General features: G+C 39.7%; 1 protein-coding gene across 1 annotated transcript in view; it reads right to left on the bottom strand.

Moving 5' to 3' along the window:
• The window catches only part of CCDC88C (coiled-coil domain containing 88C), a 101,244-nt gene that overhangs the window by 16,505 nt on the left and 59,164 nt on the right, over window positions 1–25,575 (bottom strand). The window contains exons 11-20 of the mRNA XM_050898460.1: window positions 21,419–21,565; window positions 19,822–19,966; window positions 16,819–17,000; window positions 13,171–13,308; window positions 10,660–11,730; window positions 8,166–8,293; window positions 7,113–7,254; window positions 6,328–6,516; window positions 5,791–5,952; window positions 4,383–4,660 (exon numbers count right to left, since the gene is read on the bottom strand). Coding sequence (XP_050754417.1) covers window positions 4,383–4,660; window positions 5,791–5,952; window positions 6,328–6,516; window positions 7,113–7,254; window positions 8,166–8,293; window positions 10,660–11,730; window positions 13,171–13,308; window positions 16,819–17,000; window positions 19,822–19,966; window positions 21,419–21,565 — 2,582 coding nt within the window. The remainder of the gene's footprint in view (window positions 1–4,382; window positions 4,661–5,790; window positions 5,953–6,327; window positions 6,517–7,112; window positions 7,255–8,165; window positions 8,294–10,659; window positions 11,731–13,170; window positions 13,309–16,818; window positions 17,001–19,821; window positions 19,967–21,418; window positions 21,566–25,575) is intronic.

The following is a 25,575-nucleotide window of genomic DNA, read 5'->3' on the forward strand; positions in this document are numbered from 1 at the left end:
TTTCAAAAACCTGACTAAAAAGCAGAAAGCAGCAGACAAAAAGCAACAAGAAAGCAGTGGAATGAGCAACAGTTTATTAGGTAACAACCTAATGCATTAGGTTATATGCATAAGTAATAGCATCCTGCATAGGTAATAATCTCCTGCATATTCCAGACAGATGATGAGGCTAGTATCAGTGAGTTGACAGCAAAACACCTTTAAGCAGAGGCTGACCTACCTGCTTGAGTGGCTCTACTTGTTCACTAGTGAGAAACCCAAGAGCAACACCGGTGTTCACATCCAGGCCTCCACTGTTACTTGGGTTACACAACTTGTGCATAAATCATTCAGGGCAGGGAGACAGGCAGAGACAGAGGGCAGATGCCATCAACTATGTCTTTAATTTTAATCTCTGGAATGCTAAAATAACAGAGGTGTGGAACAACTCCCCTAATACTTGGCACAGGCATTGATTAGGCAGGCTCAGCCTCCTTGAGCTGCTACACCGCCTGCATTCGGAAAACACTGCAAAGAACGAGGTGGCTTGAGACCACTTCACAAAACAGCAAGCTGTTCTCAGAAGATTTTTTTTCCTCTGGTGGCCTCTGTCAGGATCTGTGCCCATACACACGCACCAGCAGAAGCCACTGAGGAAACGGGTGTAGTGAATGTCAAAAGTCATCAGCACATTTTTCTGTGACTGTGATAAAAGGATATTGCCCCGAAATATCCCTGGGCAGATACACCTGTGCCAGTCATGGAGAAACATCCTTCTAAGCAATTTTAAAACAGCAACTAGGTGGAAGAGGCAGTGTTGCTTGGAAAAGCTAGAGAGAGCAAGCATCATCTATCTGCGACTCTCATCCCAGCGGAGATGAATGCAGAGCACAGTTACTCTGCAGTCACAAAAACTTCAAAACAAAAACAAAAGCAGCAGACAGCACCAAATACACTGACTCCTGCCAACTTGTTTTTCTTTCAGGCTAGTACTCCCTTCATCCCAGGGTCAAATTACAGCCTGTCCCAAATTCCAGTCCATTGAAGGGCCACACAGAAAAGTACCTGTCTCCCAGACAAAAGCTGCTTTTTGCTATTCATCCCCAGTAACAGCAGTGGAGTTTAATTAACCTTATTTACTTGTTTTCTTCCTCCATTCAGCTCCAGGACATTTCAAATTCAATGTCCATACAACAAATGGAAGAACCTGAAAGCAGAGGAAGGTTTCACATCCAGCTCCAAGAAGGATTTAAGACAGACTGCATGTGAATCCAGAGTCTGAGAAGACAAGCTCTACAGTCAGTCCCTTGGCAGAGATTACCATGGCTGCCTCTGCAGAAACTGTGACATGAATTCTTTTGCCATTTCTGTATTATAGGGCTACTCCATTCATTTTTATCCAAGGCCTCTATTTTCTCAAGAGTGCTGCTTAGAGGGAAGCAGTATACTGGTCCAGCTTTACCAGCTTGGCCCAGCTCCACATGCTGCCTTTGAGCATAAGAACCCCTCAGGCAGACTACAGCTGCTCCCCTAGATATTAGGTGAAAGGTAAGAAAGAAGAGACTGTCTGCAAAAATGCAAGTGATTCTGCATTTCTGGAGCCCTAATGAAATCCCTAGGCAAAATTTTCTTGTAGTCCAGATTCCACGTGGAGTCTACCATTTGAGCAGGATTTGTGCAACCTGACAAGCTCTACCATGGGGGGCAAGGTTACCCATCCTGTACGCTATTCAACACTCATGTTCACTCCACTTCTTTAAGCATCAGGCACTTGGACAGAGGGGTTTTAAAAAGATTTTCTTATACATGCAAATAAAATCCGTTTTGGCTCTGACGCAATCCGTTCCTGGGATTGAACAATCATATTCCTCTTTACTCCTTTTGGCTTTCACTCTATCTGCTGCTTTGTTAGGAGAAATACTGTGGGTAGGTATTTGCGACTGAGAGAACTTTAAAAATGCTCAGCTATGATGAAAAGCATGTAGCAAAAGGAACCCAGAAAAATAATTACCAGCCAGCATTGGTAACATAATAATACAAGTCCCTGCAATATGTAATCCTCTACAGCACGGATTCTGTTTTTCCAGTGAGATGAGTTTTTCCAGTGTCTCTGCAGGATTAGACTTCTCCAGAGTAAGCCACAAAGAAATGCTGAAGGATGTGCTAATCAATTGTAGCTAGTAAGTTATTACCTCCTCTTAGTAATGTGCAATATGTAAAGCAATTTAAAAAATGCAGCAAAAGAGCCCAGCCTTTCTGTGTTCACTGAGACAGTCAACCAAACACTGCAAACTCAAGAAACTGCTATTAATGGCAAATGATCCTAACATAGTCTCCTTTTCTAGCTAAGTCAAACCCACATGTCTGTGGTTTGCTGAGCTATGACAGGCCATTTCACTGCAGTTACACACAACCCATTATTAAATTCCCACTGCAGTGCTAATACTGTGCAGATAGAGCCGAGGGAGGTTTAATGAAGTTTGCTCAGGTGCAGAAAATATTCTGTGGTTAGAATGCATCAGAGTGAACTACACAAACCTTGGGGACCTTGGCTGTACACGGTGTTATGAGTCCACAAGCTAACTAAAGTTGCTGTGGATTTTTCTAGATGAGCTGCAGTCATAGGTTTGTGCAGGAGTGCAATCCTGTCTTAAGCAATGGAACTATGATTACAGTGCTCTCACCAACTGAGAAAAATCAATTACCTTGGAGTTGGGACAAGGAAAACTCATCTCTTAGACACTGCACAAGCAAACTTCTTGGCTGCTCTGAGCTGCTCTGGGAAAATTTAGCAGGTGGTGCATTCTAGCTGAAGTTGAAAGTGAGATATTTCATCTTAGCAGTTAAATGCCTCAGAGTGGCAGAAGAAAATGGTTTTCTTACAGCTGTTTTTCTGATTTTCTCCCCTCTGCTCCCTCAGCCAGCTGAACTGCACATAGCACATGATGGAAGGAAAACAAAACACACACACAAAAAAAGTGGCTTGTCTCTTTTTTCTGACAGCCAAATAGAGACACAGGCTGTCCTTGGACAAATCACCTTGCTAAGCATCTTTTGAGACTGATCTGCTGAGGAGGACACTGCACTCTTAAAACTGCCAAAATCAACCTGCTTTGAGTATAGAAAACGCCACCATCTGCTCCCCTCTCTCACTGGCAGTCACATCTCTGTAACAGACAGTCCAAATTGTTAATGTTTACAGTGGTGATCTGAGCACTTATCACTAGAGATAATGTATTTTTAGAAAACCACTTTTTCCTTAGGCTAGAACTGTTTAATAATTGGTACTCATCAAGAAAAGAAAGAACCCAGAAAACTGCCCCAACACACCACAGTGTGATAATCTCAAGCAAAGCCTGAATCAATGAGAACCATTAATCAGTCTGAGCGAGACTTGGTAAGCAGGAACAGTGTCTGTGTAATCACTTACAGCTCATTTAGTTGACAGCCAAGCAGCTGTCCTGTCACACAGCCCTGGTGGACACAATAGGCTTATTTCTGTACTTTATCAAAATCTACCGCACATTGTATTGCCAGCTCCTTAGCCTTTAGGAAAGAAAAGTCTAGCACCCGTTTTTAATCCACCCTCAAAGCTCACCATTGAGTTGCTCTGAACCCAACTCATGCTCTTGCACAGAAATTGAACCTAAATACAGATATTTTGAGGAAAATCACTGAATTGTATAAGAAAAGTTTTGAGGGGTCGGCAGAGCGGCATTATGTAGTAGTACATTATATATATTGTTTGATCCACACACAATTGTCAGAAAATGACAGTGACTAGAGATTAAACAATAAACAGATTACTCTGATTTCACAATTCAATTGAAGGGCCAGAAGCAAAAGCCTTAGACTGTGAGAACTAGAAGAAAATAAATAATACATCACTATCTCATAGCTAGCTCAATATGGCTTCCTTCAGAGAGCCTCCTTTGTCATGAGGTTGATGCCACGCACAATCTTCAATAATTTAAATTTCTCAAGATACATACTACTCACACTAGGTAATTATCTAGGTGACTTGCAGACCTTACTGTATGAGTAGAAAAGATGCCCCACACAGTAGAACTGGGAGAATCTTTTTAAGGTCGCATATTATTATAGCACAGATCCTTAAATGTAGTAAAGGCATTTAAGCTACTTCTGACAAAGCATCCCCAAGACTCAAGCTCATGTTGCTAAATATCACCAGAGTCATCTGTGGTCTGCCACCTTTAGAGGTCTAAAACCTACAGCTTTGGAAATATTTTCAGCTAATCTCCTAATGATAGCAAGAATGAGAAGACAGTTTTCCAGGGGAACAACTTAGTAGTTTCCATTTGTAATTGGAGACCAACATTTAAGGCTATAATTGCAACATGGGCACACCCTGGCTACACTACACCCCTGACCAGTGAGCGTACCTCTCACTCAGACCTTTGTGCTCCAGATCCAGGTTTTTGTGTAATGTTTTCAGGCAGCTGTGCTGGTTTATTAGCATTTCATATTCTGTAGACTGCCGTTCATGCAGTGAAGCAAGGTGTTCATGGTCCTGAAGCAACGACTCATACTCAGCTTTCAGCTGCTCCTTCTGTTTCACTAGATTTTCATTCTCATTCTCCTTGGCTGTCTGCTGATTTTGGAGTAAAGCATTCTGGGCCATCAGTGAAGCACTCTGGGAGCTGAGGGTTGAATTTTCTACCTAAAGTTTCTCAAATAAAAAGCAAGCATTACTTATTTACACCTACTGGTACATACAACAAACATGTAGTAGCAGCTTGTATCTGAATAGAGTTAATCAAGAATGCATCCATTGCTTTGTAGACTTAAGACATCTATGGACAATTTGGCATCATTTTGGTATTATTGCTGGTAGTATGCACCATATAAAACCATGCTATCAGCAGTCCGAAAAGTAGCAGGTTAACCTCCAAACTGAAAAAACACTGTTTTACTAGCAGAACCTCTTGAGCGTGAAGACCAAGATGAGCTGGAATACTTGCAACTCAACTGCATCTCTGACAATCATGTACAAAGCCAAAAGTTACCCCACGTTTGTGTACAAGTAATGAAAACTTAAGTTCACCCAAACTCAACAAAATTAACTGCACCGCTATGTGTTGGGGCAGCACTCCTAACAAGTCTGATTTCGGTAGATGGGTAGTGCATTGATTGTACATGTTGCTTATATACTTCAATTACAGGCGAGAAATAATTAAAGAGAACAAAAAAAAAAATCTGTGAACATGCAAGAGGAAAAGCTTGAAAAGAGAAATTCACATTAAAAAAATTAGAGCTAATCCAATGTTGTCCTTTAAAACTGTTCTCTTTCTCAAGCTAAGTTTATTTTTTCAAAATTAATGTTTAAGAGTATCTGTTTTCCACTGGCAACTTTGACATTTTGTCTGAAAGTATGAAAATTGTGATTGGAACTCATTGTTACAATGCCTCTTGGGAGCTGACTAGTGTCCTCTTCCCATTTCTTCCAAGCTCTTTCACAGGCATAGCATTAACAGAAAAAAAGAACAAAGATCTTTTATTCCAGAAGTGCAGCTTGTGGAACAACACATCCAGATTTTGCTGTATTGATTTTAAAAATTTCTCTCTAACTACCTTCTTAATGAAGACAGCTACCAGGCATTAACTACAGAGCCAATCTCCCTCCTAGCTTGGAGAAATTCAGACCTCAAACTAAGCTCCACCTTATAGGCCTCATCTTTACATCACTACGTTGGCCTACCAATACAAACATTTTCTTACTAGCTGTCATCTTCTCCACACTACTGTAATCAAATCCAGTCTCCTCGCACAGAGGTGCAAGGTTGTCCTGACCTGGAGTTTGGCCATCTGCGTCTGCAGGGCAGTGTTGTGCTCCTGAAGGAAGACATTTTGCTTCTGTAGTGTCAGGATCTGATTGTTGAAGGAGACGTTCTGTGTTTCCAAATGCTTCAGCTGTTCTTTAAGCAGCTGCTTCTCAGTATGCAGGGCTGCATTCTGAAAGAGAGATGGCATTGAAGGTGTGACAGGAAGAAATGAAACAGCTGTCCTGATCATTTGGAGTCCTATGAAAGATGAGAACCAACTAGTGATGATCATTCTGCAACAAATGTGCAAAAGCAAACTCTTCCCAGCATTAAATGAAGGTAGGACAGATGTTATACACAGGATTAATCCCTGCAATGATGTTACACAAGACATATATAGCATTAAAGTCCCATACAGTCCTAAGAGATACCTGAGGAATTTGGTAGACTTCTGTGCTCCAGAAAACCCACCAGATTCCTATAAGCTCAAAAATCCAGTTCCCAGCAACCCACTCATGATCGCAAGGGAAGTCTGAGGGATAACAGGAAATAGGAGAAGGCTTACATTCCTTTCCAGTTCAATTGCCCTGTCCTTCAGTTTCAGCAGCTCCATAGTAGCTTCTCGGTGCCCCGTTTCCAATTTCTCATTCATTTGGTGGTTGGGAATGAGTTTCTCTGCAGAATACCTCAGTGACTTCTGAGCATACTGCCCATCCCGTTGAGTCTGCTTAAGTGCATCAAAGTCCTTCCTTACCTGCAAAGCCAACAAGCAACAACCTTCAACACTGATTTAACAGTGGGATTTTATATTAATAATGATGGGATATGCAGTTCCTCTCTTACACTGTAGGGCTTTAAGGGATTCAACAACCATTACCCTCGCTTCACAGATGGGGAAGCTGAGACACAGACAGGTGGAGGAATCCATGTCTCTTGGCCTCCAGTCAGGTACCCTTTGACTCAAGCTCACTGTCACCTAACAAACAGGCTGTTCTTAGGTGACATGTTTCAACTGCAGTCTTCTTCAGCCTATGCTTTCATTAAACAAGGCAGAAGAACAAGACCGTGGCAATGAAAAAAACATGGGAAAACAGAGATCTGCAAATAGCGGTTATGTAAAAAAACCTCCTGCCATGCCCCCAGCCCAACAATTTTTCTGAAATTGGTGCCATTATATAGAAACGGACAAGAGAAAGCAGAAAAAGGTTTTTGGGAAGTGCATGTATTGGGGAGTGGGGGGAAGTAGAGATAACTTGTCCTTGCTGATTAAAAATAAATAAATAAATAAATAAATGCATGTGAATGTGCAGAACCACATCGTGAACAATTAAAATTCAATTAACCTCTTACCATATTTAGATCATTCTGTAACTGCTGGTTCAAGTTCAGAGAGTCTTTCACTTGAGCTTCCAGCATTGCAATCTTTTCCTCTTTCACAGCTAGTGTTGTTTTTAGTGCCGATTCAGTTTTGCTCTCCAGAATCTTGTATTTTCTGAAAGATATGAGAGTAGTTTTCCAATGTCTGCCACTAGGATATGAGCCACCATCTATATAGGAGACTTCACCTTAACCCATTCCAAATCTCACCGTGTTACATTATATTTGTTTGCTTCTTCAGGAAAATTATTTCCTTTACTGCCGCAGATTGCTACTGATATATTATAGCTGGGGAACCAGCTTTTGGAAAATCCAATCTATTTTAATAGAGGTAATGCCAGCATGGTTCTACAGAACTATCTAAGAGCTACATAACTTAAAAGAAAATAACTTTTTCTCTTTTTCCCCTAATTACATTACAGAAATTTCTTCTCATGGCTCTTTTGTACATTGTTGACAAGGAGAAAAATCCGCAGTAGATTCTAAACACTCCTGTGAGATGGGTATGTTTCTCTAATAAGGTCTTACCAAGAGGCCTATATACACATGGGTTGTTAGGGTTTCTTTGTTCATTACTATAGGACTTGCAAAGGAATTCCTTGCAATCAGGAATTTCTTAGGCAACATCTACGTTTACATTAACAGGTGGCTGGATCACCAATTACATGGAGTAATAACAGACACTGTTTAATAGACACTATTCTTACTTGCAAAGAGAATACGAGGAGGAATACAGACTGAAATAGCAACCCAGCTACTCTACTGGGGAGTAGAGGGGGACTGTAGTAACACTGGCTAGCATGGAGAGAGAAAATGGCATTTCTTCCTTCCATCCAAGAAAAAGTTTTGCAAAACTTGCAGTATACTGCCAAGCCTGATGCAGAAAAATATGCTTTAAGTCCAGAATTGGTAAGGGTAATTGGAGTGAGACAGATGAGAAGCAAAAAGAAAGGCAAAGGGCTTGAGTTAGGCTGAGGAAAAGCCTGCAGAGTCAAAAGAATGACTAAGAGAGCTCAGTTTCCTCACGTGTCGTCATTGCCGTTGTCATCCTGTAGCAGCAGCTCTTTGTTCAATCCTATCTTCTCCAGTTCCTGGCTCAGTTTGTCCAGCTCACTAGACAACTGTTGACTCTTCAGCTTCTCCAGGACCAAATCCTGTAACAGCACTAACGTGATTAGTTGCTGTGCAAAGGGTGGTGATAATTATCCAGCACTATAGATTTTTTTTAAAAGTACTGAAAAAGTCATTGGATAAAAACCTAGTTCCAAGAAGGTCAGCTAAAATTCTTCACCAGTGACAGCTGAGCGTAAAATTAAACTGATTGCTTTTATTTATAGTTTACTTGGAATAAATCTGAAGAATGCTTCTTTTGGCCTTTGTCTTGCTCACTGTATTGAATTACTTCTGCCAACACTGGCATCCTGCCCACCTGCCAAAAGAGGGAATGTGTGCAGGCCAGGAGACATCCTGCCCTTGTGCCACAGAAGGGATGTGTGCAGGTCAGGGGACACCAGCAGAGGGAGTTCCCACCTCTCAGCTAGGACAAAAAGCCCTGCTGAAAAGCCCAGCCAACACTGGTACACACACAGAGGAGTGATAGGACTTCAGTATGAAAGTTTCCTGAGGTAATATGGTTAAGATGTTATTACCAAGGGACTTGGTAACAGTGCATTTTCACTATTGACTCTTCTGATATATGGTAAATTACTGGCAAAATTAAAAAAGCATAATTGCATTGTTGTGTAAGAGACGGGACAGCTCTGGAGACTAGAGAGCTTGGTACCACTTGGTACCAGAGCTTAAGATACCACTTATTCCGGTATCTACTGGCCCGTTCTGGTTTCATTTAGCTTTCTTTGGAAGAAACTTAAGCAGAACCAGACAAGGAAGTCATAGGAGGAGATTTGATGGAGTTGTACCAGAAGATATATCGGGACAATGCTTTGCTGTTATGCCTAGTAAAGTGGTCTGTGTGGAAATGGCCTGAGAAGACATAATACCAGCTTGCACGTTTAAAAAGGACAAATCATTTTTGGTGCATAGCCAAGTTCAAAGATTCCTACCATTCAAAATTCTCTGAAATGCAAATGTACCATAGAGAACTACATTGCTCATGTTTTTGCTCAAAAGTTTTCTTAAACAAGGCATGAAGAAAGAACAACAAAGTTACTGAAGCACTTCAAGTAAGAAAAAAAATTATCCTGGATATCAAACAGATGCAAGAATAAAATTTCAAAAAAATACTTTGTTAAACATAAACTGTAGGTACTCAATAGTCCTCTGATATCACAAATTTAGCTACATATTCATTCACATGGCAAGGGGAAAAAAGGTAAGGTTAGGGTCAGTGCCAGTCCGTGGTCTGTAAACAGGTCCCTTCAACATCCATGAACTCCTTCTGTAGAATCTATAGAAAGTAACTAAGGAAAAGAAGATACGCTTCTGTATGGGTCTGCACCACTGGAAATTTGCAGAAGTCTGAGAAGGGAAAGATTAAAAAGGAGCCTTCTCAGAAATGCTATTATTTTGTTTATTTTTAAGGAAAGTTGGATAGAAACACAACTTGGGACTGTTTCGAATGTTTCTGATAAACTTTTTTTCCTCCTCAAAATTACACTAATGCTTCAAAAACTAAAATAAATCTTCAAGTAAGTAATTGCTTACTGCATTAGTCTTGCTAAACTTATTTATTTCACTGAACTACCGCAGCATTGACCGTTTTCCTTTGAATGCTCTTTCACAGGAAATCCTGTGTCTGGCAGGACAACAGCAGCTGGGACAGGCATGAGAGCAAGTTGCAATAACCTGAATCTGCTCATTGGCCACTTATAAGAGTGTCAGGTTCTGGCACACACATCATTAGTTGCCAATGTCCTAATGCTAATTGTGTATTTTTAAAAGATCACTACTGTGAAAAGTGCGATTACTGCATTCCGCAGTGGAGAGGGGTGCTAGAAGAGATAGCTGCTGCTTAACAGAGCTGCTTAGCATGCTCTCACTCTGCAGGGAAGCTTTTGGGGAAAAACGCTGTAGGTAGTTGTAGAGCAAAAATTTGGTGCAGCCGTTATTGGTCATATGGAATGGTTCTTGTCTTAGCTAAGTCTGTTTTAGAACAGGGATGTTAATGTGTCCCCAACAAGTGCTCTAATTTCTTGGCTTAAGAGTCAATCTCCCCTGTTGGAGCTCTCATGTTAGCAAACAATTTTGCGGTCATAGGGTTTGAGAAAGTATCAAAGTCTTTGGTTTACAGCTACCATGTGGGAGCTGTGTCAAAACCCTATTCTGCATGAAAAAAGATGTCATTTGGAGACATTGTGTTTGTGGACACAAAGTGCTACATTGCAGTTTTTGGTAGGTTCCACTTTCCAAGGCAACACTATCCAGTGATGGCTGTTAAGGCTGTGAAGATCTCCTAGTTCATGTACTAAATAGTCATGGGACAGATGTCTCCCTCTGGTACTTCACAGAGCTGAAATAAAAAACAGCATCGTATTGAAACCAGTACTATTATTTTGCTTACCTCTCTCAATGTAGCTAGTGTTCTTTTATCAATTGTAACTTGCTTTATGAGATCTTTATTGTCCTTTTCAAATTCTTTCAGCTTATTAGATGAATCTCTGAATCGAGCAATTTCCTTTTCTAGTGTCTTGTTTTCTTTCTCTGCAACTGCCAGCTTTACTGTACTATCATCCAAAATAGCATCTTTCAGCTCCACTTGCTGCCAAAGCCGTTTTGTTTCTTTCTCTAGCATTTTTTTGTCTTTCTCAAGCTGAGACATTTCTTGTTCTAGGGCTTTGTTCTCCTTTTCTAACCTCTCTAGCTGTTTGGCAGAAATCTTAAGCTCCTCAAGGTTTCTCTGGAGGACCTGATTTTCACTCTCCATTCCCTGTACTTCTTTTTCTAACTCCTGGATCTTTTTGCTGCTGTTCTCCACGATTTGCTGAAGTCTCTGGTTTTCAGAGTTGACACTCTGATAGCTTAGCTCCAGCCTCTCTGATTTCTTGCTCATTGCTTTTAACATTTCCACATTCTTTCTTAAGTCCTCTTTCTCCCTCTCCAAATCTTTATTTTCTGCTTCTATTTGTGCCATTTTTGTGCTGGTAAATCTCATGGTCTCCACCACTCTCCTAAGCTCCAGATTTTCTTCATCCAATTGCTTGTTGTCCCTTTCTAGGTCCCCAAGCCGGATGGAAATATTCTGCAATGTGTCCAGGGATTTTCTTAGCTTCCTGTTTTCCACTTCCAGATCCCCATTCTCCTGCTCAAGAACTTCCACTTTTTCTGTCACTATTTTCATTGCTGCTGCCTTCTTTGTGAGCTGTTCATTCTCCCTCTCCAGCCGATGGAGCTCTTTTTCCATTTCTTCTACTCTTTCCACTTTTTCTTTAACCTGGTCAAAATCCTTTTGCAATTGTTTCTTCTCAAATTCCAGCTTGCTCAGTTTGCTACTAGTCTCTGTAACTGTTTCGTGAAGGATCTTGTTCTCTTTTTCAATATCTTTTACTCTTGCCTCGCTGCTCACTTGAGATCTTTGTCTCAGGGATAAGACCACTTGATTAAGGTGATCATTTTCTTGTTTAAGGTCCTTTATCTACATAAACAGTAAAAAAGTCATGCAAATGTTACTCATCTACCTTACAAAATGCAGTATAAATTAGTCCTGAAGCAGACAGATGATTGTTAACAAAACCACGTCCATTTAATGCAAGACAAATTTCTCAACAGTTTTCCCTGACTAAAACCAACAACCCAAACTAACGAAAAAAATTGTTACCTCTGGTAAACTGTGATTCTAACAAATTAAAAATAGTGCTATATTCCTGCTACCAGCTAAGAAGGTCGAGGCAGAGGGAGAAAGTAGCCAGGGGACCTTCAGAGAACACCTTGGAGAAGATGCTTTGTTAGGAATCATTCCTAATAAAGGGTATCTTTCTGTCTAGGTTTACATTAATCTTTGGGATCTGAAGACACAAATTAGCTCTCATAAGGTGTCAGAAACCCCAAAACGTTTGAAAATTTATAGCAGTTACAGATCTCATTAAGGACACACTTTCTGTAAGAACAGTACACTTACCCCACTGGTCAAATTTCAGCTGAAGCAATTGTGATTTAGACTGCAATTTGCATTTGATTCTTATCTAGACAACATCCACAGAAATCAAAAAGGACTTAGACCTGAAAAAATCGTAATCTGCCATTTTCTGACAATTGAGGATACTTCTGGTTTTACTTCCTGCCCTACCTGTGAAGCATTCATTAATTCTTACCACAGAGTCTGTATGTGTTCTAACTGAAATGTAGGACTTTGGTGGTAAAGTGCAGTTTCCCAGGTAGAAGTCTGGGTAAGGATCCTTCAAGATGAAAAGCACTACACAAGTAAGACATTTTGTTATTTAATCTTCACCCCACAAAACTTGGAGTAAATTTTAATACAGGTTGAAAATATACAGACCAGTCTCCAATGATCTGTGTCTGTATTTTCTTCACTAGTCAAATAAATACAGATGATACCTTGCACGAACCTGTAATAGGATAGTCTCAAGGCACTGCATATGAACTGCAGCACAGCAGTAAAAGCCGAAGGGCATTTAAAGTATCAATCCAGAAGACATAAATGCTTTCTCAGCATCTTTTTAAAATAGAGCAAAAAAGGTTGGGTGGCTAAAAAAACCCCAACCAAACCAATTAGGACATACAGCTGGCACTCTGCAATAAAATGGGGTTTTATTGCACATCCGAAAACCAGTTGGTATCCCATTTAGTAAGATCCAGAGCTTTTTTCCCCAAAGAGGGAAGGCCTGTCCTTACAACAGCCTGAAGATCCCCCTATGGTAACAGGAGCAGTAGCTAGCAAAACACGCTGGGCTTTTTTGCTTGAAGAAGCCTTTTACCTACATTTGAACAAGTTCAACCTGCACTTAATAGCTCTCAAATTGCCCTATCTCCCTGAGAGAACCAGATGCTCTAAATGGCATCACTAAATTACCACTACTGAGCATATGCTTTTATATTACATATGTAAAGTTTGCACCTGTCTGTCTTTGTCAGCTTTTAGAGTCTCCATGACGACTTGTAGCTGTTCTTTATCTTTTATCAGCTCCTCACTCAAGGTCTCCAGATCTTGATTACTTTGCTTCTCCTTCTCAATTTGATTTTGCAACTTCTCAATCTGTGTGGAGAGAACACACTAAAATACATCAGCCACAGCTTGACACAATGACTGTTTGCACTTCAAGCTATTTTGAAGACCAGAGAGGAATGAGATGGGGACTATGGCTGAAAGATGTAATCCTTCCCTTCTGCAGCTTGCCAGTCTCAGAGGAGGAAATGGACTGTTTTGTTTTTCTCGCAGTGCCAAGAATCTCCTTCACGCCTATTAAGATCAGAGCACAGAAGGCCCAGCAGTAAGAAATGCTTTACCTGCCTGCCTGAATGCCCTGTTGTGCTCCTGTCGTCAGTGATTAAGTTTCTGGTGCTCACCTTTCTGAGGGACTTGCCTCCTCCTAGTGTCTCCATCACTAATGGCCTTAATCTACCAGTGAATGCAGAGAAAGTTATTAAGACAACTCAGTGAGCAACAGAATTAAAAAAAAAAAAAAAAAAAAAAAAAAAAAACAGGAACAGAGGAAAAAGCACTGAGTTTCCAAGTTTACCTTCCCTCTCCCTGTGCCCTGTTAGCCCTCTGTTTTCCCCAGCAGGTGACAATACTGGCTTTGAAAGATTTGTGAATACAGTCCCAGTCCTACAATGAACAATGTCTTCTTACTCCCTCCTTTTGAAAGTTGTACTCATAATGCACTAAGCACTGAAAAGCAGTAGCTCTTCAGTCTTTAGAAGCAAGAGGTTCAGAGAGCTAGGCTCCCCACGTCAGGAAGTTATCCTTTTTATGCTTGTGAAGTACTGTGAGCACCTACAGCTCTGCACAAGTATCAGCTCATTTTTTTGTGTTGGTATTATGAACTTTGCCAACAGTGAAAATGTCAATGAAAAAGGTATTAACAATAATTCTTACAAGTGGGAAATAGCTGGAGGCTGGGCTCCGCCTATGTCAACATGTGCCTCATTACAGGAAGTGTTTAAACAAGCAGGGGCTGCCCAGATTGGAGATAAGAAGGGCTTAACAGTTAGAAATGTAACCATGTTAAGGTTCATTGGTCTCAAAGGAGCTGTTCAGAGAAAGCTGGAACAAACTCAGTAACTCAGCAATAGCTGGTCTTCATTAGCACCTCCCAGAAAACTGGAGGCAAGTAGGAAACTACTGTTTACAGCTTGCTTCAGTCCAAGAACTCAGGAATGCAGAGAAAACAGATAGGGACTTGGACTGCTACTACTTCACTGTGCCTGAAAGGAGGGTTTTCTATTATTAGCTCCTCTGAAAACCTTGCAAGAAAGGAAAAAAAGATATACGTGACTTTTCTTTCATATCATCTCCTCTTGTACTACCTGAATAATCCTGTTCTGGCTACATGATCCTTCCAAGCACCAGATCAGTAGATAGCCAAGCATATTCAAACAACAGTTTTTGAAAGTCTCAGACAGTGAATGAAATCTGACTCCAGTTAAACAACTTTACGGAGGCAAGATTTTACTATGGGTATGTCAGGAAAGTTACAAAAAAACTTACAAAGGCGCACAGCATTTGCAAAAAACACTTCTCTGTCTCTTGTCCTGTGACTTTATACGTGCTTGTCTTTACCAGTCCTTAAGAACTGTTGCCCTCTCCTTGGCCTACTGCAGTAACCGTTCTGCAATGAATCAGAGACTTCCCCTATTATCCCCCTTTCCCCTAGCACACCCCCCTGTGGACAGGCATACCCTCTAATTAAGGGCATACACGTGTGAGAGAAATACAAAAACATGTTAGAGAAAGAGAAGATTAAAAAAAAACAAATTCAAACATGTCAAATCAAGATTATTTTACATATCATATATCAGGTCTCTGTACAGCGAGAGAAAACTGTATGTCTCGCACAGATTATAGAATACTGTCCACTACCTTTTTTTCCCAAATCTCCCTGAATGGGAGGTGAAGTCCATCAACAACTTGACTGGCCTGTGGTATTCAGTCAACAGCTCCCATCATATTCTGTGTCTCTCTGGTGAAGAGTTCACGCAATTTTTTCCTCATTAGTCTGATACATACATACGGTACCCCCCTTTCACCGCACAGGCATTCCCCACTACTGGGTTTTGCCTTATTTAACTACCAGACCTGTATGTGACCCCACCATGTCAATGCATTAATCATCATCAAAAACATCAGACTAATTCTGGAGTCACAACTGTTGGCACCAATACAGTGCCATAATAAGAGGTGCCCACAGGAATCTGCCTGGGGCAAAGCCAAAGGTTGACCACAGTTGTTCAAGTTACTTAAATTGCTGTATACCACAGGTATCTGCTGAGTGCTTTATAGGCCTTGATCTCAAATTTTAAGCATGTAAATTAGAGCTGGAGTGAATTACTCATACACAACAGATCATAAATGGGAGTGTGGAAGGAGGAGTACAGTGAACTGAATTTTTGCAGTTTTCCTTGTTCACAGAAGAAAGCCAAGAAGCAGAACTGGTCTCTCAACTTAGCAAAAGAATCTCTGCAGAAGATGGAATGATCCAGTGATGGATACCTGTTCTCCTTGGCAGAGAAACCGGCACTCTGCTAGTTACAATCTGGTAATCCATGACCAGCATTTCATGTCCAGATTCTTCCTCCCCTTGTCCTTTAAAACATTCAGTTAGCCCATAGGCAGGCCAGAGAGGACTGAAATTTTTGTATCAACGTCTCACATACACACAGGTTACAGCAGTAATGGGAAAAGGAGGAATGAGCCTTATATTCTGGATAATTTAGCAAAGGTAAGAATGTGGAAAAAACTGACATGGAAATTCTTTATACTCAGACTAGCAAGCATCCTCTTTCCCCACCAGCATTTGGCTCAATTAATCAGAGGTCAGGATGCAAGTTACTAGCCAGACAAAAATAAAGCTTGTGGTTGGAGGTGAACTGAGTACTGTGTTTCACAAGGACAAGCACTGAGCTGGCATTTGAGCTAAATGTAATCAGAGTTAATAATAGAGTGTAACACACATGTATACAAAAATAAAATTAAAAAGTGATGACCTGCATGTTTGTTACAATGATTAAAAGAACCCAGATCTTTGCAGAGAGGGAGACACTAGAGAACTTCAAATAGCCAAAGAGAAAGCTGATCCAGGACTACGGACAGCAAAAAAGACTTATTTAAAAATATACTAACCTGAATTCACCTGTGTGATTTATTTGACTTACATGGAAACAGTATTAAAACTTTCAAACAAACAAAAGAGTTCAATGTGGCCATGGCTTCCTTGCCTAGTAGTGATTGCCATAAGATGACAAAAAGGGACACAATCAACAGTACAATCTGGCAGGGGCAAACACGCACTGAAAGACAGCTTTTAGGAAACACGAACAGTCGCTTTTGCTTACAATGATGCACGTAAGTAGGCAGTGAAGTAGAAGGCAACAGAATACACCAATGTTAGAATGCAATTAAATAGATGGGCCCAAAAACTTGCCCAGTCTTCTGGGAACATGGGTGAATTCCCTGTAATCCCTCATCATTCAGGAATGCCGTACAGCCCTGTGTGCACTGCGTTTAAAAACGGAAGAGCTCTGTTTGCTCCTGTGAGTAAATTACCTTTTTGCTAAGCTGTTGATTTTCCTTTTCCAGTTCCACAAACTTTAGGCTGCTCTCTCTGGAGGTCAAGGAGGCATCTCTCAGCTCTTGGATTGTGTTCTGCAAGCTCTGATTATCCTTCTCTAGCTTCAGTATGCGACTCGAAGCACATTCATTCAACTCAAACACAAAGGACTTTCTGGCTGTTGAAACATGAGAATCAGAAGGTGGCACTAACCAATTCACAAACATCTCTCTTCCCAGGTCCTTAAGAGTCACTTGTATGAAGATAACTGCAGTCAGATCCTTATCATTTCAGCTTGACTGCTAAGTAAACACTTTGTTAAAAATAGAACCCATTTTCACAGATAACAATTAAGACCTTTAATAAATAGGGAAGTAACAGATAACCATCTTAAAAGTTACTTACTTTCCTAACCCTTCTTGAAGTTGCTTTAGCCATGTTAGTAGCGTGTTTAATGTTAGTAGCAAAATATACTTTGATACTCTCTTGTACTTCCATCAGAGAAATAAAGAAAAAATAAAAGTATGAAGCAAAATATACTTTGATACTCTCTTGTACTTCCATCAGAGGAAATAAATTGAGGCAGAAAGTAAACCACTGCAAACTGTTTGCTAAAACAGCAAGAGGGTGTACTTCCAAAAGCTAGTGAAAACTTAAGTATTCGATCATATTTAGTCACAGAAAAAATTCTTGCAGAAGTGAGTTCCAATGCTTATCTTCACAGCTACTTCATCAAGAACATGCTGAAACAGGGAGGATATTTTACTACCAGGTACCCAGGCACAGGACATCCATCAGAACGTTGATCACAGAGAAGTGTCTGAAGTTGAAATCTCAGAACTAACAAAATTTCTGCAAGTTTTACAACAGAGATGTTATTTTACTCTATATGCTTCTAGATCAAAAGTCTCACTACCTCTCAGCCTTAACTCCCAGCACCAAAGCCTCATTGTTCTGTTCATTTCTCTGCTCAGCACCTGAATAATTGTAAGAGCAACCCTCTGTTTCACATGGAATAACTGCTACCCTTCACCTCAAAACCACATTTCATAAGAAATTGACTTTGTCTTTAAGTCTCAGAAAATTATTCACTCCTGCTAAATAATAAAGCACACTGAATACTTTGAACTGGCAAGTTTCTGAGAATGGTAAAATCCCATTTGTCTCTTTTATGGAGCATCACCTGGAGAGTTTTGGTCAAATGAAGACTCAAATAGTAAACATTAACTGAATACTCCAGTTGAGTTCTGTCCTGAAGCAAAGCCCATCTAAATGACTTTTTCCCATGCTTATTTTTTAAATGATTTTGAATAAAATATTCCAAACTAGCAGGTAAAATCTTCTGCTATCTGCCACACTTGCAGACTCAACTTGAAATCCAGAAACAGGAGGTTTTTCAAAAGAGCTTTGCAGACTGACTCTCACTTGTACAAACAAGCTGCATTCAGAACAGCAACATGCATTGAAATGGAACTTCTTAAAGAGAATTACTGTAAAAGTAGGACAGCACTTCTGTGAAATAATTTAAAGTTTCAAGTTTAATGTTCTTAGGTCTTTTTTAAATCTGGCTTCCTTCACTAATTTTTTTTCATACTGAGTACAAAAGATTACTGATGTTCTCAGTTCCTCTTACTTTTTTTCTTTGGTTAATCAGAGAGGTTCTGGAGCTCCAGTGCTGAAATGCTAAGCAACAGTGCAGTGAAGGAATCTCATCTTTTTTCTTTTTTTTTTTTTTTTAAACTACTCTGTTGAGCAAATTTTCAAAGTTATGTTTCACAGAAATGAATAAATAAGAGATAACAAAATAAAACTAGCATCCTTCCTTCTATTACATCACTAGTGAAACCAGATCAGGAAGGGGCCAAAACTTGCTATTTGAAATAAGCCAGAAAATTAGATAGTTTTACATTTTCCTGAAATACTCATCATCAAAATTTGCCAGTTTTGAGACAACTGTGTTTTTTCCCCCACTGACTAATATAATAAGCAATATCTTTGATTATACATAAGGAGGAATAGAGTGCCATTCACTTCTCAGGCTAAGGTAAACCTGCTTTGCAAGATTATTAATTAAAAGTAGCAATTAATTAGCTGTTAATCTTAGTGAAGAGAACTCAGATCCTAGACAGCAAGTAGATTTCAGAATTGGTGTCAGGCACACATTCAGTTATTTTACAAAATAAAGCTATTCTTCTAGACAGCTTTACTGAAAACTGAACATCTGCTTACTCTAATTTATTCCTTTGTCTTCAAGTTAAACTGTTCCTGGTACACAAAGTCAAACATGCAAGTCTTAGCAGAATCAGGCGAGTAATCAATAAAAGCTGCACATTGAACTGCACGAAATAGCTTATGTTTCCCAAGTTCCATTTAGCATTGTTATTTAGGTTGGTACTATAGACAGAATGAATGTTAGACACAGAAACCAGTGCTAAAATCTGACTAGTGAAGGAAGCATTAGTTATGTTTGTGATAGTTACGGAAACCAAATCAACCATTCAAAAAAAAAAAAAAACGCCCAGCCAGTTATTTTAACAGTACACATTTTTCAGTATCCAGTAAAAATAAATGACTTCAGCATACACTACTTCCTGGAACTTAAAGACCAGCTAATTGTCTGTACTAATTGTCCTAAAGAATACTAAAGATCACAGACTCCTCCCAGCCATTCAGTTAGAAATATCCAGTGTTCGGTGTGACATTTCTGCTGTGTCATTTACAAAGCTTTCTTTTTTTTTTAATTTTTATCATTTTACTTAAAAGTCACTCTCTCAGTGACAAACAGAATAAAAGGAAAACATTTTAATGCTTTCAAAAGAAAGTGAAAGAAACTAGAATGAATACATTTTAGAAGTTCCAAAAAACTAAGTTCAAAGTCAAGTGGAGGAATGAGGGAAGTTCTCCAAGCTTGGACCCAACTTCTGTTCCTGTTTCAATCAACCTACCTGTCTACTCTGAAAGAGACCACAAACACAACAGCTACCCCAGCTGGTACTCACTATCTGCAAGATCTGTGCTTTTAGACAGTTGTTCTAGTTCCCAGCCTAGGTGTGCAGACTCATTCATGCTCTGTTTCTGTGCAATCTCCAAGACCATGTTCTCCTCCAGCAGCTCTTCAATTCTCTTCTTGTCCGTGTCCCGGTCCTGTGCAAGACACGCATGAATGAAAATACGTATTCAGCTTATCCGTAAGATTGTTCTGTCAGTTGAACTGCTATAAGCACAACACATGTTGAGGGTAGAAGAATCTCCTTAAACTCTGTGTGCTTTTATATTGAAATACATGTACAGCACTAAATGTTTGCTGTGGGCTACCATATGTGCCACAGAATGCAGTGCAGAGACACCCAGCTGGCCCTGTTTAGAGTCAGCTCAGGTCCATGATACACTTGGAAGGAGGGTGACTGGAGTGAGAACATACTGGGTGATGACAGGGCCAGTACAAGCCAGGGCTAGTAAGGCAGGCTGGATTCAAGCTGTCTCCAGAGCTAAGCTCTTCAGAAACATGTAGCATCATGCACTGACATATTGGAGACTCTGCAGATATAACCTTGAATTCTGCTGAGCTTCTTCAACTCATCACGTCAAATTTGGATCCAGTCATATGGATCGGCAAGTAACATCTGCCTCATAATTTGGGTTTTAAAATATCCAGAAAACAGATCTGGAGAATGAATCTATTGTTGCTTCTTGTGACTATTTTGGCCGCTTGCATTTGTGGGAGCTGAAGTGGTACCTCAGAGGGTCCCAAATTTTCAGAAAGCATTACCCAAAAATTCATCAAGTCACCCAGAAAAGCATCATTCAAAATCAACAGCCACTTTGGAAGAGCTGGAGCATGATATGACCCTTATAATGCCCTGAATCAGTCATTAAACATAACTCCACACATCACCCTCAACATCTTTGTTTCCAACAGACCCTGTTGGAAACCCTATGCAATTAAAACCTTATACAGTTAAGCCCACAAGAATTCAAAACGCAGTGGGATAAGAGGAGGACTGTTAAGTAAAATACAAGAGATGAAAGAGTATACGTTATTTCTAGTGGGATTATAAAATCCACGTTACTTTTTGTTTGTAGACAATAATCTGCCACTTCCGACGTTTCCTTGTCTATGAAGCAATAAGCCATGTCTCTGATTTACACAGAAATAAATGTTGGAATTTTGTGTCTTTTACAGCAGTAATGGATTCTTAAAGTCACTGTAATGGCTGGTGGTTTTGTTTCCAACAAGAAAGATCATTTACTACAGTAGATTTCACTTCCAGTATCTAAAAGGTTTCTACTTAACTGACAGATTTTAACATCTCCGTTATCAGTATGTATGAAAGCAATCTGTATTTTAAAATTGTGATATACCTTCTTGCATAAAATTAAATTCATCAGTCTCACACAAAGCAGCATTGGCAATATTTACACTATTAACATTATAATATTTCAAGAATTAATGTACACAAAGTTCAAACTAAAGACCTCTTTAAAAGTACTGTTGATTTATTTGCCTGTCTCCAGTGGCTTCTGTGACATGAATCTGTGACCTAGCGTAAAAACAGAAGTTCAAAAAATTAGCATAATGAAAAAGAGAGGGCATACCAGCTCTACATCATGAAGTTTGGATTTCAACTGCAAATTTTCCTTCTCTAATTCATGCAGTTTATCACCACGAGCTCTTGCCATTGTTAGCTGTTCTTCTAGCATGGCCTTTGTTTCAATTAATATGATGTTGTCCTCTCTTAACTCCTAGGGAGAAAAAGTAACAATGTTAATCTCTTTACATAAACTGACTTTTCAAAGATCAGGTAACTTTCATAAACTGACATTGCAAAACACAAGAAAGAAATTTGACATGTTTCTCTGTTCCACAAAAAAGTTTTTACCTGATATTCTAATGGGAGATGATACTATGTTTAATTATCTGAGAGTCATTAATGCAAGTAAATCTAACATTTCTTATTGTTTTTTCCTGAATTTTAGGAGTTTAATGGAGTTCCTTTTGCTTTATATGAGGCTAGATCAACAGGTGCACCAAAGAGACTCAAGACACAGAAGAGCAACTGTTCAATTCCAATTCCACTGTTATAATACCATTTCCTTAGCCAACTCACTGTAGTCCCCAGTGTCCAAATAGATTATTTACTTTCAAGGGATGTTATAGTGTATTCAAAACACATTGGGGAGCACTATCCATCAATATATACTATGTCCATATCCCTGTTTCAGTACACTTACATGTAAATGTCTGTTTAATAAAGTTTCCCTCTCTCTCATGAACACAACTTTAATTGACTTAAACATAAGAAGTTGTTTTATACTTATCACTTAACACACACCCCACCCCCATCCCCAATAAACACATGAGCATTAACTGCACAAGCCATGTTGCTTATCCATTACAGCTTTTGGATCTGTTTTTACTGAGTAAAAGTGTAACTTCCTATTCTGCTGTAGCAACAGCATTAGAAAAAAGTTAATTATACTGCACTCCGAATGTTCCTTGCAAAGCAACAAACGAAGCATTCAAGTATCTTATCTCCAGAGACATGAAATGTCCAAAGCATAAAATCTGGCCGTGTATTCTTGGTCATTTTTTAAACACATTTATTAAATTATGTCTTATTTCAAGTTATAATACCTCACTGCTAGCTTTTACTCTTGTTGATCCTCAGATAAGTCTTGAATAAGTGACAGAATCTTCTATAGCAGGAACATAACAGCATTTAAAAGATTAAACGGATACAGGAAGGATTTTTGCCCAGAAGAGTTACAATGAGGCAAGAAGCAGATTATTTGATTCTCTAAAGAAATTTCCTTTTGTCTTTCTTTGCATTCCTCCATCCTTTCCCCATCCCTTCCCCTGCTCCAATGAAATATGCAAAAACAGAAAATGTGCAGACAGGCAGGATGAAATGCTTATGGCTTGACAAATTTATTCCTGGACAACTGTCTTCAAAACGTGAAGTCTCTGCTGACATCACTGTTCATGTCTGCTCTCTCAGACCACAAACATCCAAACCAAGCAGATTCCTGAAAGATCACCAGGCATGAGCAAATCACTTTCACTGCTTAATCAGCAACTACCTTCTCATTTTTGGGGGGAGAATCAGCCTTAAGAAGCCTTATGTGGCTCAGTTATTTAAAAAACAAAATGAAAAAAGAAAAAGAAAAAAAAAAGAAAATAAGACGACAGCTGTAAAACACAAGTTAAGAGTGTCTGATGACAGCCACTCCCCTTGCCTTCCGATACTACAGGGGACGATGATTTAATAGCCTTATATAGCAAGTAATCTTAGTTGTTTGCTGCATCTTGACTGCAGATGGCATAATATGGAAAGTCTACCTTATGCAGTACCATATTGCCCTTGATCCCTCAGTGGGTCAGCTACCAACTTGCAAAATATGAGAGGAAAAATTTCCCTACTACAGTAGCATTAAAAGGACAAGTATGTTAGCGCTTGTGAAGTGGTTCAACCACCGCAATTAAAATGTCTGAGTATGCAAGTAACTAAAATAATAATAATACTGAAACATTAATTTTATAGAACCAGCATTTTGGGCCAAGTCTGATCTAACAGGGTCACTTCAGGGTGGGCAAACTAAAAAGGCTGACACTAAACAGATGACAGACCAGAGGAAGTACACAACACAAAATGTGCTGGGTGTCATGTAAGCTGCCAGAATACCTGTAACGAAACAGCAACATGACAAGAGTTGAGTTTGCTAGATCATCACACTCAATCTGGACCACAGCCCTAAGAAGTAAGGTGGTGTCTGGCCTCAAAAACATGGCCTCAGAACGATCCCCAAAACTGCCTACCAAGCAGGAACTAGTTATTTCAGTGTCTCATGAAGAGTCAAGCTACGTGCCAAGTACAAACACATATCCAGGCTCTGGTACAAACCACACATCACCGGGAGCTGCAATATATGGAAGACTGAAGGACTTTCCATCGAGCGCCCAGGAGGGGCGGACATGTCAGTTCAAAGCAGTTCTGACGAAATATTATATTAATAACCTGGTGGAAATGCCTGCTATGGCGAGGTCAACATTGCTCACTGGTGTACCCATGATCTGAGGTTGTCTTAATATTGAAAAGTTCATATAATTTAAATAATTACTCCATGGGAGCTTTGCAGAGTTACATCTCAAGGCCTGGAAGGTAAAACTGTCCTAACTAAAACATGTCAGCACTAACATCTCCCAGAAGTTGCTGGGATAACAGAGTTGACCTAAAAATGTGTCTGGCTACAAATTGCACTTGTTAGACAATCGGCAGGTGGCGGTCATGGGGTGGTGGTGCTTCCACTGGAAGGTTTATTTTTTCTTTAATGAACAAACCCACCAACATTATTTTGTAACAATGAGTTTATTTTTAAATCAACAGCAAAAATAGTTGGTTATGGATTTATTTTTTTTTAAATACACTGAATTTACTAGGCAAGGGATTAAAAAAGCCCTTTGTTTTATATCACTTAAATTGTGATGGTTTAATATCCAACATATATAATTCTGCTTTTGTAATTTCTAAAATAAATTACATATTGTGGTTTGATCCTGCATCACTGTGCCTTGAAATAGCTTTAAGAATGTGCATTGTGTACTCATATGTGGTTGCACAATCAGGGTGTGTTGCTACTGGAAAACATTTTCAGAAACTAAAGTAGCAATCAGATTGTTTAAATCTTAAACTAGAGAATTTGCACACGCATCCAGACCTAGTTATTAAACAGAGTTCAAACCCCTCCCTTCTGGCAGTTCAGAAGCTGCCCCTACTGAGCCATGACACAGTTAACATCTTGTGACAATGAAACATTGCCTTGGACAGCTATATGAAAACATAGAAGAGATGCTTTTGCTTTTTTTAATATTCACAGAAATTTCTCCTGTCATCCTGTATGGAAACGTGATTGCAGTGAGAAGGAGGAAAAATGGGCAAGGCAGACTTCCTGGCCTCAGAAAATAATCTGATATCCTGGAGCAGCACAAGGTTCACTGGAGAGGAATGCCAGAGGAAAGCTTTACATTGGAGAGAAGCACCTCCTTGGAGGAAGCTTTGCATTAAGCCTGCTTCTCCACATTCACAGTTACGACCCCATTAAGCCACCCCAGCAGGAAGGTCTCCAGAGTATATTCATCTCCATGTTCCTTGAACGATGGTCAAATTAAAATGTCATTTCTGAACAACTTTGTCAAGACATACAGAGAAGGAAAACACCACACATGCCTAAATGTGTTACATTCACATAGAGAAAGACTTGCTCTTTTGGCACTCCTCCTGCAATAGCTCCTTAAATCTCTTCCTGCTGCCACTGCTGATTTGTATTATGTGCTTTCAGAAACGACTTGTAAGCTTGCTCGCAATTCCTAAAGCTTGTCACGGTATGATACACAGAACACATTCCATATTTTTTGCTCAAACTACCAAATGTGTATGTGAACTACAAGAAGGAAAAGATTTTTAAGCGCTCATTTAATAGCTTTCTGCATTGATGCACAAAGGTAAACCCACTTTTTCTTCTCACTTACCAATTTGGCACTGCTTATTAACAACCCTGTCAAGACCCTATGAGCCTTAAGGTATCACATTACCATAGAAAAGTGGCTTACGCTGTACTTCATGCACCTACATTTTCATTGCTGTGCCTCTGTAAGATTTGTTCAGCTTTTAAGACTTAGAGCTTAGGAAGCCAGCCGCAACCAGTAAATGCCATGAGATGAATCAGCACTGTATTGTCTAGTGGTAAAAATCTCT

The sequence above is a fragment of the Gymnogyps californianus genome, chromosome 5 (genome assembly GCF_018139145.2).
Source record: "Gymnogyps californianus isolate 813 chromosome 5, ASM1813914v2, whole genome shotgun sequence".
Classification (NCBI taxonomy): Eukaryota; Metazoa; Chordata; class Aves; order Accipitriformes; family Cathartidae; genus Gymnogyps; species Gymnogyps californianus.